We start from the raw sequence: 15028 nt of genomic DNA, 5'->3' as shown, positions 1-15028 counted from the left end.
AGGCTCTCAGGCAGCGTCTGGACGGGTTCATTACCGCTGGGAGCCACTGGAGATATCTGGGGCCCATGGGGGGTGAGTGGTCGTGTAAGCTCGTGCTTCGGGGGCAGCCTGCCGTCTCTACCCTCAGGCAACTGGGCAGGCAGCGTATGAACGGGAACATGGGCCGGCAGGAGAGCTGGCCTCACCTCGGGAACAGAGCGACGGCCGCGATGAGGCTGATGGGGCCTGTACCCTGGCGGCGGCCGTGGGTCAACCTGTGGCCTCTGGAAGCTGGGCACCTGCCTCGGGTCTGGACCAGCAGCCCATACCGAGCATGTCCCTGGAAAATATGACACTAACCATGTTTGCCTGGCACCAAATACTGGGGCGAGGCACTGCGCCCCGGAGAGCACCACGATGCCCAAGAACCCGACAATCGTTGGGTACAGATATTAGATATATTATATTTCAAACTGCAGTGGAGACTCACCTAAAATGAGGAGAAGAGCCACCTTCATGATGCTGCTGTTCTGCTGTTCTGCCCGTGTGCTGGTAGAGGCGCTTCTGATACCACAGCTTCAGGACCCCCATATATATATCTGCCCGTCCGCTGAAGGCCGTAGCATGAATTTGCAGCGTAATGCTTCTGGGTAATGAGTCTTCAGCAGGTTCAGTTCAGGATCTCCAAAGTAAACACGGCGCTGTGTGGTTAGGATGGGGTGGGGGCACCAAGGGGCCGCGAAATGCTTACCAATGGACTCCCCCCGCACGCTGCGTCCAAGGAGGCGGTGAACTACGGGACGCGACAAACTTTCTAATGACGAAAATTACGATTCCTGCCAAAACACATTTGCTTCGTCAGTCGCTATAGTCGTATGTGTCATCTTTCAGGTGTGTTTAGCAAACTGTTACACTCACGCGCTGAGGCTTGACTCATCGTCTATGAGAGAGGCTCTGCTGAATGCGGTTTGAGCCTTGGTTTGAGGTGTCGCACTCCTGAGAATTTTTTTAAGCGGCTGTCATGGGATAAAAAATAGAGGATGAAGCTTGTATGTTATTTTACTGACCATCCACAAGCGACCCGTTGCATCCAGGCCCTTCGTCCATTCGAGGCTTTCATATGCCGTTGCTGTGTCCTTTATGACAGTGGAATAAGATTCTGTCCTAAGGGTCTGCGTGGCAGCCGACACACTATACCTCAAGGGCTTTGGTGGACAGGAATTAGCTGATCGTGCCACATTGCGTGATGAACACCACGGGGGGGAACGGACGATCGCTTGCACCGATTTCAGGAAGCCTCGGCGTCAACAGCCACAATCAAGATTAAGGAGACGTTTCGGGCCTTTACGGACATGCCTCGGTAATCTTTGAAAATTTTATCAAGACAATTATAAGGATAAGATTTTATATATGAAGAAATCTGAAAATGCTTTGGCAATGGCTATAGGAGTTGAGTGTTGATCTTACCCAGGATGAAATACTAAATAAAAAAGAAGTAATTTAATTCATATTTGTAATGTTGCCCTGTACACAACAATGGCGCGCCCTCCGGCACCCTTGGTCATGGGGCCACGGGGCGGCTGCGCCAGGGTACTGGGTGAGGAACAGAATGGTTTCCGGGTTGACAGGAGAGCTGAAGATAATATGTTTGTGGTGAATGAGCTGATTGAAAGGAAAAAGAGAGCAGGAGAAAAGTTGTACTTAGGTTTTCTAGACAGAGAAAGCTTACGACAGGGTTAATAGGAGTGTGTTGTGTAGAGTGCTGGAGCAGATTGGATTGAGTGATAAGTTTGTGAACATAATTAGGAGTATGTATGCAGGCACAAAAGTTAAATACAGGTTAAGGAACCTAGAGACAGACTGGGTGAAGAGCGAGTGAGGAGTGAGGCAGGGTTGCATTCTGTCACCAACATTATTTAGCCTGTATACAGAGGAGCTGGCAGGTAGGATGAGAAGAATGAATGCGGGAGTGAAAGTTGGAGAGGACAAGTTGTGTGTGTTGTTGTATGCGGATGATGTTGTGATTTTGAGTGACTCTGCGGGAGACTTACAAAGAATGTTAGATGTGGTAGGGAGCTATGGAAGAGATTTTGGTGTTAGATTTAGTAGTGAGAAGAGCAAGATTATGATAGTCAATAGGTCAGAGGATGAGAAACAACTTGGAGACTGGAAGGGGATGAGTTGGAACAGACGGAAGAATACAAGTATCTAGGGGTGTGGATGGAGGTAAATGGATGCGGCAGGGCCAAGAATGTAAAGATAAGTATGACAAACCAGTGGGTAGGCCGTTTAGGGAGTGCAGCGAGGATGAGAGCAAGCAAGTATGATGTCATCCGTGAGGTTTGGAAGAGTGTGGCTGTCCCGAGCATTATGTATGGAATGGATGTGATGACATGGAATGACAGTGAGATAGAAAAATTGGAAGTGCGGCAGAATAGGGTAGCAAGAATGGCACTGAATGCACCAAGGTTTGCAGCAGTAGAGGCTCTTAGGGGTGACATGGGATGGAGCACTTTTGGGGAAAGACTAGTAAAGGCAACCTTGAGATATAAAGTGAGACCGGAACAATTGGAAGATGCAAGATTAGCAAGGAAAGTATACTTGTGGAATATAAGAGATGGCAAATGGACGAATAAATGTGGGCGAATGATAGACAGGAATGTTATGCTAAGTAGGTGGGTGTACCGACCCTTTGAAGATAGGCAGAATGTGTTTGAATGGAGAATAACAAACAGAAATGGAGAGGGGTTTGAGTGGGATGTAAGAAAGTGGAAGAATGTGATAGATATGGCAGTTAAAGATGAGGGATTGAGCAAGTGGAAGAATGAGATGGAAAGAAAGGAAACTCGACTGGTACAGGGAGAAAGAGGCCCCAAAGTGTGAGGTGTGGTATGAGGGAAGCCTGGGAGGTGAACTTCTTTTCTGTGCTAGAGCGCAGTGTCTGAATGTGAATGCAAGGAACTATAGATGGTCTGAGTCCCGCAGCAAAGTGTGCCAGATGTGTGACAGGGGTGTGGACGAGACCGTGCAGCATGTAGTGCTGGAATGTAAGAAGTATGACAGGGAGAGAACGAAGATGATGCATGTGTTTCTGAGTGAGATGGGACGTGGAGTGAATGGGAGGACTGGAAGGGAGTGGATGGTGCTGCTGCTGGGGCTCAGTGGAGAGACGAGTGGACGAGTGATTGAGGCAGTGAAAGAGTTCTTGGAAGGCATGTGGCGTGCATGATGTAGGGAATGAGATCTTGCCCCGAGAACATAGACTTTCCGCATGTTTTGTTTTCTTTTCGCAGGAGCTGCCGATACAAAGGCCTGGCTGGGGAGAAATCCCGAGCCACCTGTGACATCAAGATCAAGATCAAGATCGAATGTCCTCGAATGTAACGTCCACAGAACCGTCTGTTTGTTTTGATCACGTGACGTGACGTCATGGCATCCGGCTTCTTCATACATATTGCATAGATACGGGGGAACTCCGTGTTGAAGTACTCTGCTCCGCGAACCGGTGTGGCGAGCCCAAACAGGAGGCGAAGGTAAACAACACATATTCTTAGGCATGAAAACCACGAAAACTATCACCATACGAGTCCCAAATTCGATCCTTTCTATGTTTGTCCAACTTGCCTAAGACAAAGTCAATAAGTGGATACAAAGATGACTTAACATACATAAAAGAAAACATATATATCATAATTTCTCAACCTGACTGATTCATCCCCAACTGTGATACGACACCAATACAACAACGAGTAAACTGGGGTGCGGGGAGACCTCACTCCGAGACCAATCAAAAGAGGAAGAGAGAGTCGACCTTAAGGGGTAGTTAAGCATTGCGGCACAGTGTATGGTTACTATAAATACAAGTAAAGCGGTGCTGCGTCTACAGTCCGCCACGTGATTTGCTTCCAGTAAGAGCAGAGGATAACATAACACCCAGAGACCCCAAGATGACTCCCGCGGTGGTGGCTCTCCTCCTCCTCCTGGGTGAGTCGCTGCGTTACCAGATTGTCGTACTTAGCCTCTTATGTTTTCCGATTTCCGACCCCAAAACTGTCTTCTTCACTACAATCACTACATTTATTTATAGTTACCGTTGAAAGGTTTAATTATTAGTGTCTTTTTGCTATAGTTAGGTGTCTAAAAACGGTAAATGCAACATTGGATACGATTATCTGGCAACGCTGGTGAGTCGTCTTCTTCAAGATGCGTTTATCTAAATCTTGCTCCCATATGCTTACACGTATCGGCGGGCTCCCACTACGACTATTTCCCAAGGCCACAGAGAAGATTAATCGGGTTTTTGCGCGTTTTTCACGTTCATGGTGCAGACATCGTGTATAACTATCACTAAGATCACAAAACACTCCATGGAAATCCTAGGAACTTCTACGAGAGGCTTTTCAGACCGACGAACTGAAGTACCGAGACGTTTAATTAAGAATACGGGCTTTGGAAAGATCTAAATAAAGGGTTAGGTTAGATTAGGTTATTTAGATCTTGGGCTTTGGTTCCTTTCACGAGACGTCCTGTGCCCCGCGTCCTGCTCATGGGGTTGGGAATCGGAGGCTCAAGCTCTGCGTTCTCCGACAATCGCGACAGAGATGATTAAGTTAAGTTTGGAGCATGCGTTATAATTCCGCGTGGCCTCGGTGCTCATCTCCGTCTCATTGGCCCTTGAGCCTGTGGGGGAAAATGGTCTTTGCTATCACGGTTAGTAAGGCTCCAGATTTTTTAGGCCAGTGGGGGATCATTGCAGTTTCTTGGTGCTGGATGGTGAGGGTGTCGCGAAATCGAGTCACATACATATTTGCATAATTTCACTAGCTCTTGTTTACTGAGAAGGGAATGAAAGCCAATTGTGTGTGTGTGTGTGTGTGTGTGTGTGTGTGTGTGTGTGTGTGTGTGTGTGTGTGTGTGTGTGTGTGTGTGTGTGTGTGTGTGTGTGTGTGTGTGTGTGTGTGAGGAAACCGGAATGCTGGAGGTGTGAGAGGAAAGTTTGCATACGTTTCTTTGAGTCATGCAAAAGTTTTTCTCTTCTACACTCAGGCAATTCGATCCATAAAGTCGCGCTAAAGGCAAGAAAATGACCCTCTGAAGTTACGGCTAACATTTTTTTCTTATTTCATTGGCAGGAAGTTATGCTTTTGAACTGCAACTCATATTTTCCTTTCTTTTCTTGGCTCTTTTCTTCAGGAGTCTGCACGGCCTTCCCTGACAGAGACCTGGATCGCTTCGTGCCCGGCAGACCCATTGAGAACGTGTTTCCTGGGATTCAGCCGCTCGGTGGCAGCGTCGTCTCTTCGCAAAGACCCCAAATTCAGCCTACCCCACCCCCAGGTTTCAACCAAAGACCCCAAATTGACCCAACCCCACCCCCAGGCCACAACCAAAGACCCCAGACCAGGCCTTTCCGTCGTCCATCCCACCAGAGACCACAGGTTGACCCCCGCCCACCCCCAGGCTTCAACCAAAGACCACAGACCAGGCCTTTCCGTCGTCCATCCCACCAGAGACCACAGGTTGACCCCCGCCCACCCCCAGGGTTCAACCAGAGACCCCAGACCAGACCTTTCCCTCGCCCACCCCACCAGAGACCCTAGGTTGACCCCACCTAACCCCTTACCCACTACCAAAGGCCCCACTAGAGACCTTTTGCTCGTCCTACCAACTGCCCCCTTCTCCCCGGTGCCTCCCATTGGCAACGTGCTCTTCCGGACGCTGCCCGCCCGCCTCCAGTGAAGCCCTTACTACCCAGCTGACGCCTAACACTTGGCTTCGTGGGTCTTTTAATAAGCGTCCCATGCTCCACTAGAGGCACCGCGACCCCAGGCACACAACACCTAACATGGCCATCGACCAAGGCAGACTTTTCCTTTTCTACAACTGGGCGGTGGACTTAAGTTGTTTGTGTCAGTCTGTCGTGTTTTTCGTAGCCAGTATGCCTAATAAAGCTTTGTAGAACTGAGACCGTGTGTGGAGTGACCTTGTTGTGCATCAGAATAATGGCAGCACTACGGGGAACTTTATTGTTTGTGATGCCTTGTCATGTTATATACTGTTCATTTACAGCAAGCTAGTGGTAGTGGCTGTAGTAGTAGTAGTAGTAGTAGTAGTAGTAGTAGTAGTAGTAGGAGGAGGAGGAGGAGAAGGAAGAGGAAAAGGAAGAGGAGGACGAGGACGAGGACGAGGAGGAGGAGGAGGAGGAGCGACGATCAGCAGACGACGGTGGAGGGGGCGGCGAACCACCACCACTGAAAACCCTGCTGCTACACCCATCAGAAAAGTTTTATTTGTTGTATAAGAAAACTTTTGTTACTTATCTTCCTCCTCCTCCTCTTACTACTACTACAGCCATCATTGTTAATTTGCTAGAAATGAACAGGGACAGCAAGATACAATCTTCTTAAAGCTCTTGCTACTTTTCCTCCTGCACCTCTTCCTTCCCCTCCTTCTCTTCCTCTTAATATACCATTACCCCATTAGTGTTAACCTGCTATATATGAACAGTAACAGGACAAGGCACCACTAACAACAAACAAGTTTTCCCACAATGCTGTCACTCTTGGGAGGTCTTTCCACACACAGGTTCGGATCCAATAGGTTTTATTAGGCACATTGGTTACAACAAGCGCGGCATGCCAACAATTAAGTCTTCAGCTGCCCCGTTGTAGGATAGGAAACGTTTGGCGCTGCCTTGGTCGATGGCAGTATCAGGGATGCTGCCTGCCTATACTCGCGGTGCCTATAATGGGGCAGGGCAGGAGTCCACATCAAAGGCTCTGAAGCTCAGTTTGGGGCAGCAGCTGGATGAGTAAGGCTCACGGGAGGCGAGCAGGCAGAGTCTGGACTGGGACATGTCCCGGGGGAGGCACCGGGGAGATTTGGGGGCGGGGACGAACAGCAGGTCTTGTCTGTCGGCGGCCCCTAAGCTGTGTGGCCCGGGCTTCTGGGAGGGGCGCTGGCAGGGTCTGGACGGGAACATTGCCTGAGGGAGCCACAGGGGAGACCTGGGGGCGGCCGGGGCGAGGTACAGGTCTTGTCAGAGTGTGTTTGGGCGGCACCGGGCTATTACGACTCTCGGGCAGGCTCTCAGGCAGCGTCTGGACGGGTTCATTACCGCTGGGAGCTACTGGAGATATCTGGGGCCCATGGGGGGTGAGTGGTCGTGTAAGCTCGTGCTTCGGGGGCAGCCTGCCGTCTCTACCCTCAGGCAACTGGGCAGGCAGCGTATGAACGGGAACATGGGCCGGCAGGGGAGCTGGCCTCACCTCGGGAACAGAGCGACGGCCGCGATGAGGCTGATGGGGCCTGTACCCTGGCGGCGGCCGTGGGTCAACCTGTGGCCTCTGGAAGCTGGGCACCTGCCTTGGGTCTGGACCAGCAGCCCATACCGAGCATGTCCCTGGAAAATATGACACTAACCATGTTTGCCTAGCACCAAACACTGGGGCGAGGCGCTGCGCCCCGGAGAGCACCACGATGCCCAAGAACCCGACAATCGTTGGGTACAGACATTAGATATATTATATTTCAAACTGCAGTGGAGACTCACCTAAAATGAGGAGAAGAGCCACCTTCATGATGCTGCTGTTCTGCTGTTCTGCCCGTGTGCTGGTAGAGGCGCTTCTGATACCACAGCTTCAGGACCCCCATATATATATCTGCCCGTCCGCTGAAGGCCGTAGCATGAATTTGCAGCGTAATGCTTCTGGGTAATGAGTTTTCAGCAGGTTCAGTTCAGCATCTCCAAAGTAAACACGGCGCTGTGTGGTTAGGATGGGGTGGGGGCACCAAGGGGCCACGAAATGCTTACCAATGGACTCCCCCCGCACGCTGCGTCCAAGGAGGCGGTGAACTACGGGACGCGACAAACTTTCTAATGACGAAAATTACGATTCCTGCCAAAACACATTTGCTTCGTCAGTCGCTTTAGTCGTATGTGTCATCTTTCAGGTGTGTTTAGCAAACTGTTACACTCACGCGCTGAGGCTTGACTCATCGTCTATGAGAGAGGCTCTGCTGAATGCGGTTTGAGCCTTGGTTTGAGGTGTCGCACTCCTGAGATTTTTTTTAAACGGCTCTCATGGGATAAAAAATAGAGGATGAAGCTTGTATGTTATTTTACTGACCATCCACAAGCGACCCGTTGCATCCGGGCCCTTTGTCCATTCGAGGCTTTCATATGCCGTTGCTGTGTCCTTTATGACAGTGGAATAAGATTCTGTCCAATGGGTCTGCGTGGCAGCCGACACACTATACCTCAAGGGCTTTGGTGGACAGGAATTAGCTGATCGTGCCACATTCCGTGATGAACACCACGGGGGGGAACGCACGATCGCTTGCACCGATTTCAGGAAGCCTCGGCGTCAACAGCCATAATCAAGATTAAGGAGACGTTTCGGGCCTTTACGAACGTGCCTCGGTAATCTTTGAAAATTTTATCAAGACAATTATAAGGATAAGATTTTATTTATGAAGAAAGCTGAAAATGCTTTGGCAATGGCAATAGGAGTTGAGTGTTGATCTTACCCAGGATGAAATACTAAATAAAAAAGAAGTAATTTAATTCATATTTGTAATGTTGCCTTGTACACAACAATGGCGCGCCCTCCGGCACCCTTGGTCATGGGGGAAGGCCACGGGGCGGCCGCGCCTGGAACGTCCTCGAATGTAACGTCTACAGAGCCGTCTGTTTGTTTTGATCACGTGACTTGTGACGTCATGGCGCCCAGCTTCTTCATAAATATTGCATAGATACGGGAGAACTCCGCGTTGAAGTACTCTGCTCCGCGAACCGGTGTGGCGAGCCCAAACAGGAGGCGAAGGTAAACAACACATATTGACAATGGTGACTCGGCACGCCAACTACAAACAGAGAAACTATGGCCCTCCCAGACCCACCTGCCCTGCCGAACCCTCCCTGCCCGGGCCGTTGCTTCACCCGAGGTCCTGACGCGACTCTCCTGTCGGGTGGGCGTGCTGGGGTTCCCTTGCTCCAGCCTGACGGTGCTGCGTAGGCCAGGGGAGGGGCGGGATGCAGCCGTTGAAGGCGACGTGTGTCTTCCCCAGCAGGCCTGCATTATCCCCTCCGACCCCCTCTATACTTGGATGGCCGAAGGAAAGTCTTGAGGTATTGGCACTCACGAAATCATAACAAAAACACGCATGGCAGTCACAGTTACTTGCTTCTCGACTCTCAAGCCTCAAAGATCCATTGCGCAGGCCTCCCGCGCAATACACACCACACGCCTAAAATATCTTTCGCCTTGAACCCAGCCCGATCATTTACACCTTATATAGTTTTGTTACATTTAAAAAGCACCATAGACAAACTATCAGGAAAGAGAGATTATCATAAAAGACAGACAGGTCACACGGGGGAAGGAACGAATGGATTAAATAGAAAAATAAAACTGGGTCATGGGAGGGATCGAGAGGGGGTTTAATGTGATGTGATACTAATATTCTAAATAGTTGATTGTCGTATCGAAACTTAACATCTTGGTGCACTGAAGATTGCTTTCGCCCACACCAACCTATGAAAACCAACACATTAAATCATTCGAGACAGCCTTTGACGCAGTGTTTCATTATACCTTGCTACACTTAACTGAGCACGCCTGCCAGCACATAAATATTAGTGAGGATAAAGTAGGCTACATTTAAGCACTGTGAGCAGCGACCCCATAACATGAAAGATGGGAGAAACTAAAAAAGGAGATGAAGAAGATGTTGAAAAGAACGAAAAACCAAAAACCAGAGGAACAATAAAAAGGAAAAGAAAGGAAGAAGAAGAAGAGGAAGAAGAAAGAGATGATGATGATGATGATGAAAATGATGATGGAGATGAAGAAAAAGAAGACAACGAGAACCAACACTAACCAGATGATGCAGGTGAGATGAAATTTATGGCAGCGAGGACAAGTTAAAATAGCCTAAGAACGCAATCAACAGTATGTACAAATCAGCACCAGAACAGAAGAAAGAAAAAAAACAGCATAGGAAAAACACAACATAAGTAAAGCCAGCTACAGATAGAAGTTTCAGAAGTTACACTCGGCACAACCAGGAACTAGGCTATTTAGCAAGTTTAATCTACGAGTAGGTATTACAGACCATGATTCGGTTTGTGCGAGACGGTAAGAGACGAATGAACTTAATCAAAAGACCAGTTTGGAGAGACAGCAAGCACCCTATGACCGCGTTGAGAAGTGACATGGAGCCAAAAATAAATATAAAAAACAGTAGTAAAAACAGACCAAGAGATGAAAATGAGTAGAAAGAAGTGAAGGATAAGAAAAGAAAGACCAAAAGATAAAACTGAGAAAAAGAGATGAAGAATGAGATAAGAAAACGAAATACATGCGACAAGAAGTTAAAAGAATTGTAATCGTACCAAAAAAAGAAGACCAAGAGATGAAAATGAGTTAAAAAAAAAGGTGAAGAACATGAAAAGGAAAACAAAATACATGACAAAAAATGAAAAAAAAACAGACTAAGAGAAGAAAATGAGTAAAAAAAGATGGAGGATAAGACAAAACAAAACGAAATAAGACAAGTAAAAAAAATAATAAATAAATAAAAAAAATCTTCAACGCCAACAATCCCCAGTGAAACAATGAACGCCAGAAAGAGAAGAGGCGAAAGAGGAGGAGGAAGAGAAAGAAAAATAAGAGGAGAAAGAGGCGCTGTGGAGGAAGAGGAGGAGAAAGAGGAGCTGTGAAGGAAGAGGAAGAGAAGGAAGGGGAGGAGAAAGAGAAGGGAGAGTAGGAGAAAGAGAAGAAAGAGGAGGAGAAAGAGAAGGAAGAGGAGGAGAAAGAGAAGGAAGAGGAGGAGAAAGAGAAGGAACAGGAGGATAAAGAGAAGGAAGAGGAGGAGAAAGAGAAGGAAGGGGAGGAGAAAGAGAAGGAAGAGGAGGAGAAAGAGAAAGAAGAGGAGGAGAAAGAGAAGGAAGAGGAGGAGAAAGAGAAGGAAGAGGAGGAGAAAGAGAAGGAACGGGAGGAGAAAGAGGAGGAAGAGGAGGAGAAAGAGAAGGAAGTGGAGGAGAAAGAGAAGGAAGAGGAGGAGAAAGAGAAGGAAGAGGAGGAGAAAGAGAAGGAAGAGGAGGAGAAAGAGAAGGAAGAGGAGGAGAAAGAGAAGGAAGAGGAGGAGAAAGAGAAGGAAGAGGAGGAGAAAGAGAAGGAAGAGGAGGAGAAAGAAAAGGAAGAGGAGGAGAAAGAAGGAAGGAGGAGAAAGAAAGGAAGAGGAGGAGAAAGAAGGAAGGAGGAGAAAGAGAAGGAAGAGGAGAAAAGAAGGAAGAGGAGGAGAAAGAAAAGGAAGGAGGAAAGAGAAGGAAGAGAGGAGAAAGAGAAGGAATTTGATGAGAAAGAGAAGGAAGAGGAGGAGAAAGAAAAGGAAGAGGACGAAAAAGAAAAGGAAGAAGGAAGGAGGAGAAAGAGAAGGAAGAGGAGGAGAAAGAGAAGGAAGAGGAGAAAAGAGAAGGAAGAGGAGGAGAAAGAAGGAAGGAGGAGAAAGAGGAGGAAGAGGAGAAAGAGAAGGAAGAGGAGAAAGAGAAGGAAGAGGAGGAGAAAGAGAAGGAAGAGGAGGAGAAAGAGAAGGAAGAGGAGGAGAAAGAGAAGGAAGAGGAGGAGAAAGAGAAGGAAGAGGAGGAGAAAGAAAAGGAAGAGGAGGAGAAAGATAAGGAAGAGGAGGAGAGAGAGAAGGAAAAGGAGGAACACAAAGGAACACAAAGGAAGAACAAACAACAGCAGACCTGCTGGTCCTTACGAGGTTGTTTGTGACAAGCTACACTAACTATCTAATCAAAGGTGGAAGATGAAGGACAGCAAAGGCGAAGGCTCCTCCCCATCCCCCCATCCCTCCAGCCAAAGCTGGCAGGAAAGGAAAAAGAACCATGCAACATAGAAAAACTGCATGGAAATTATGTAGGAAAGAGGAAAGAACTACCATTACTGCTACCATTAACCGGGCGATAAAAGCGGACAAAGACACCATTCGAAAGAAAGAGAAGGAAGAGGAGGAGAAAGAAAAGAAAGAGGAGGAGAAAGAGAAGGAAGATTAGGAGAAAGAGAAGAAAGAGGAGGAGAAAGAGAAGGAAAGGGAGGAGAAAGAGAAGGAAGAGGAGGAGAAAGAGAAGGAAGAGGAGGAGAAAGAGAAGGAAGAGGAGGAGAAAGAGAAGGAAGGGGAGGAGAAGGAGAAGGAAGAGGAGGAGAAAGTGAAGAAAGAGAAGGAGAAAGAGAATGAAGAGGAGGACGAAGAGGAGAGACGCAGTGAAGGGAGAGGAGGAAGAGGAGGAGGATGCGCTGTGAAGTACTGCAGAAGAAAGAGAAGGAGGGGGAAGGGGAAAAAGGAGGAGGAGGAGGAGGAGGAGGAGGACGCGCCAGGTAGATGAGTCCAGTCACTATGGCCAACAGAAACTCGAGTATGGCATCGGAAAAGAAAAAAAAATGCTTTCGTCAACGTATCATCCATTGGTCGGTTGAGGGCGGTTTTATTCTCTCTCTCTCTCTCTCTCTCTCTCTCACGTTTATTTTACTTTTCTTTTATCCCAGACGGAAAATATTATGTACCTTCACACCCATAATGTTTATATTACTACTGATTATACGAGAGGTGAAATAATAATAATAATAATAATAATAATAATAATAATAATAATGATAATCGTCCCCCTCACTCCACGGAGATGGGTGATATAACTATTATAGTTCTTTAGGAGCCAGGCAGTATTTCTGCGCTGCGTGGGGGTCGTCGCCCCGTGCGTGGTGGCGGGGCTCGCGGGCGGGGCCTCAGTGTCACCCCGCCCAGCCACCGCCGCGAGCTCAAGCACAAGTACCCTTGAAGTGATGAGTGCAACAGGTAGAGGAAGCAGAGGCATAACAAAGGTAAGGTGGCTAATGACTTATGGCACTTATGAAAGTAATTTGTCTGGATAATATTTACGTAAAGAGAAAAAGCATGAACCTGAAACTAATTTTTAATGTTTTATAATAACATCTAAACAGAGTTTACACATTTCAGTCATCACGCCGCGTTCTCGCTCCTAGCCTCTCCATGGCCGGGGCACAGGCTTCGTCAGCTTGTAGTGGGGTGGCAGTGGAGCACGCCTGGCTTCTGGCAAAGTGGCAGGCAGGGTCTGCACGGGGACGTGGCCTTCAGGAGCCGGTGGCGAGATGTGAGGTCCCGTGGTAGGGCGAGTATTAGGCCTTGTTTCCCTGGGGGGCACCTTGGCGGGCAGTGTCTGGACGGGGACGTGGCCCTCGGGGACAGGTGGAGAGATGTGAGGCCCCTGGGGAGGGCGAGGAACAGGCCTTGTCTCCTTGGAGGGCACCTCACTGCCGCTTTCCTCTCCTGTCACTTCGGCGGGCAGCGTCTGGGCGGGGACGTGGCCCTCGGGAGCTTGTGGGGATACCCGAGGCCGGTCTGGACGTGCAACAGGTCTTGTCAGTTCAGATTTGGGCGACAGCTCGCCGGTGCGGGACTCCGGTACTTCTGCGGGCAACGTCTGGGCGGGGACATGGCCCTCCGGAGCTTGTGGGGATATCTGTGGGCGCTGGGTGGGGCGTAAAACAGGTTTTGTCAGTTCGGATGTGGGAGGCCGGTCCTCGGGCAGCTCGGCGGGCAGCGTCTGGGCGGGGACGTGGTCCTCGGGAGCTGGCGGGGATGTCCGATGCTGGGTTGGACGTACAAAAGGTCTTGTCAGTTCGGGCTTCGGTGGGAGCTCCGCTGGTCGGGTTTGTTTCTGCGGAGTTTCCTGTGGGGAGCGGCCTTGCCGATGCCTGTGTCGGCCCCCATAAGGCTGAACTCCAGGGTAGTTGAAGCCGGGGATGGGGCGGCCGGGGGTGTACTGACTCAGATCTCGGTCACCGAGGGCCACACCGGCTGTTGGGGGAAGGACATGAAGTGAGATTCTGTGGCACCGCCCACCAAAGGCTCCGTCAGTGTCAGACAGGTGCCAGTATTCACCATGAATTGAATGATGGCCGAAAACAAATGCTTAAATGTGTATAACAAATAGTAAACAGAACACTGAGACAAACTGCCGCCTTCACAAGACTCACCCAGCAGCAGCAGCAGCAGAGGCGCCACCTTTAACATCTTGCAACAGCGTTACTTGTGGCCGTAATGAAAGTGTCCCGGCTCCGGCCCGCTTTATATAAGCCCTCGCTGCCACTCAGGGATAGGGCTTCCCAGCCTTACAACCAGTTGCCACCTACGTTCAATCCTTCAACTTGATCCCGTAACGCATCACTGCATTTCGTCATGATATTTCACGCAATGCGTTGTTTCGAGGCTACACAATTACAAACATCTGCGTTGTGTTCCTTTTTTTCTTTCTGGTCGATATGTTGATGGCTTTCCTAACAGTGGAGCCTTATTTATATTGGTGGAGGATGCTTCTATAAATGATATTTACTTATAATTATTCTGCGTCATTTGGTAGAAGGACCACGCAATGGGAACAAAGAAGCTTGGAAAGAAATTTTAGTGTGCTTGTAAATCTCGACCTTTCTGTCATTCCCGAGGTGAGTGTGAAGAACTTGCTGGCCCTCAGTCTCATACAGTGTATTTTTTCCACGCACAAACAAACACACCAATATCGGCTGCAAAAGACAATCTGCTCAAGTGTATCCTCAAACTGTTCGTTCTATTAATGCAAGTTAACACCTGCACACTTCTTTCTTTTCACTAATAAACTCAGGTACGGTCAGTCATTCACTATTTTGCACTTTTGATCTTGATTTGACTACGAAAACATCTGCTCTGACACTAAGCTGACTATTTTTTTTATCATCTCCGGAGCTGAAGTCTACCGGCACTGTGAGCCATCTCTTGCCCTTGGTCAACCTCCTCTCGTTGTCAAGAGACTAGTAGTGTATCCGCAAGCCTCGTTGCGACCACAGGAATTTGCCGCAATGCAGAACCGGTAAGGCTTGCCACTCCCTTACCCCCCTCCGCCTCCCTACTCATGACAGCCAATAAAGTATGCGAAACCATGCCTTAGGGAACGCCATGAATCCTTGCCCTAGCGGTGAGCATGGAAACAACG

At 48.7% G+C, this 15028-nt stretch overlaps 1 protein-coding gene across 1 annotated transcript; it reads right to left on the bottom strand.

Annotated features, from left to right (window-relative positions):
• Window positions 1-12939: 12939 nt before the first annotated feature.
• Window positions 12940-14230, bottom strand: LOC127007784 (proline-rich protein 2-like). Its single transcript, XM_050879093.1, has 2 exons — window positions 14040-14230; window positions 12940-13860 (listed from the first exon to the last, which is right to left on the bottom strand). The coding sequence occupies exons 1-2, from the start codon at window positions 14074-14076 to the stop codon at window positions 13022-13024; spliced, it is 876 nt and encodes a 291-aa protein (XP_050735050.1). The 5' UTR covers window positions 14077-14230; the 3' UTR covers window positions 12940-13021.
• Window positions 14231-15028: the final 798 nt, after the last annotated feature.

Source organism: Eriocheir sinensis, chromosome 36 (assembly GCF_024679095.1).
Source record: "Eriocheir sinensis breed Jianghai 21 chromosome 36, ASM2467909v1, whole genome shotgun sequence".
In the NCBI taxonomy this organism is placed as follows: domain Eukaryota; kingdom Metazoa; phylum Arthropoda; class Malacostraca; order Decapoda; family Varunidae; genus Eriocheir; species Eriocheir sinensis.
This window is presented reverse-complemented; position numbering and strand designations above follow the sequence as displayed.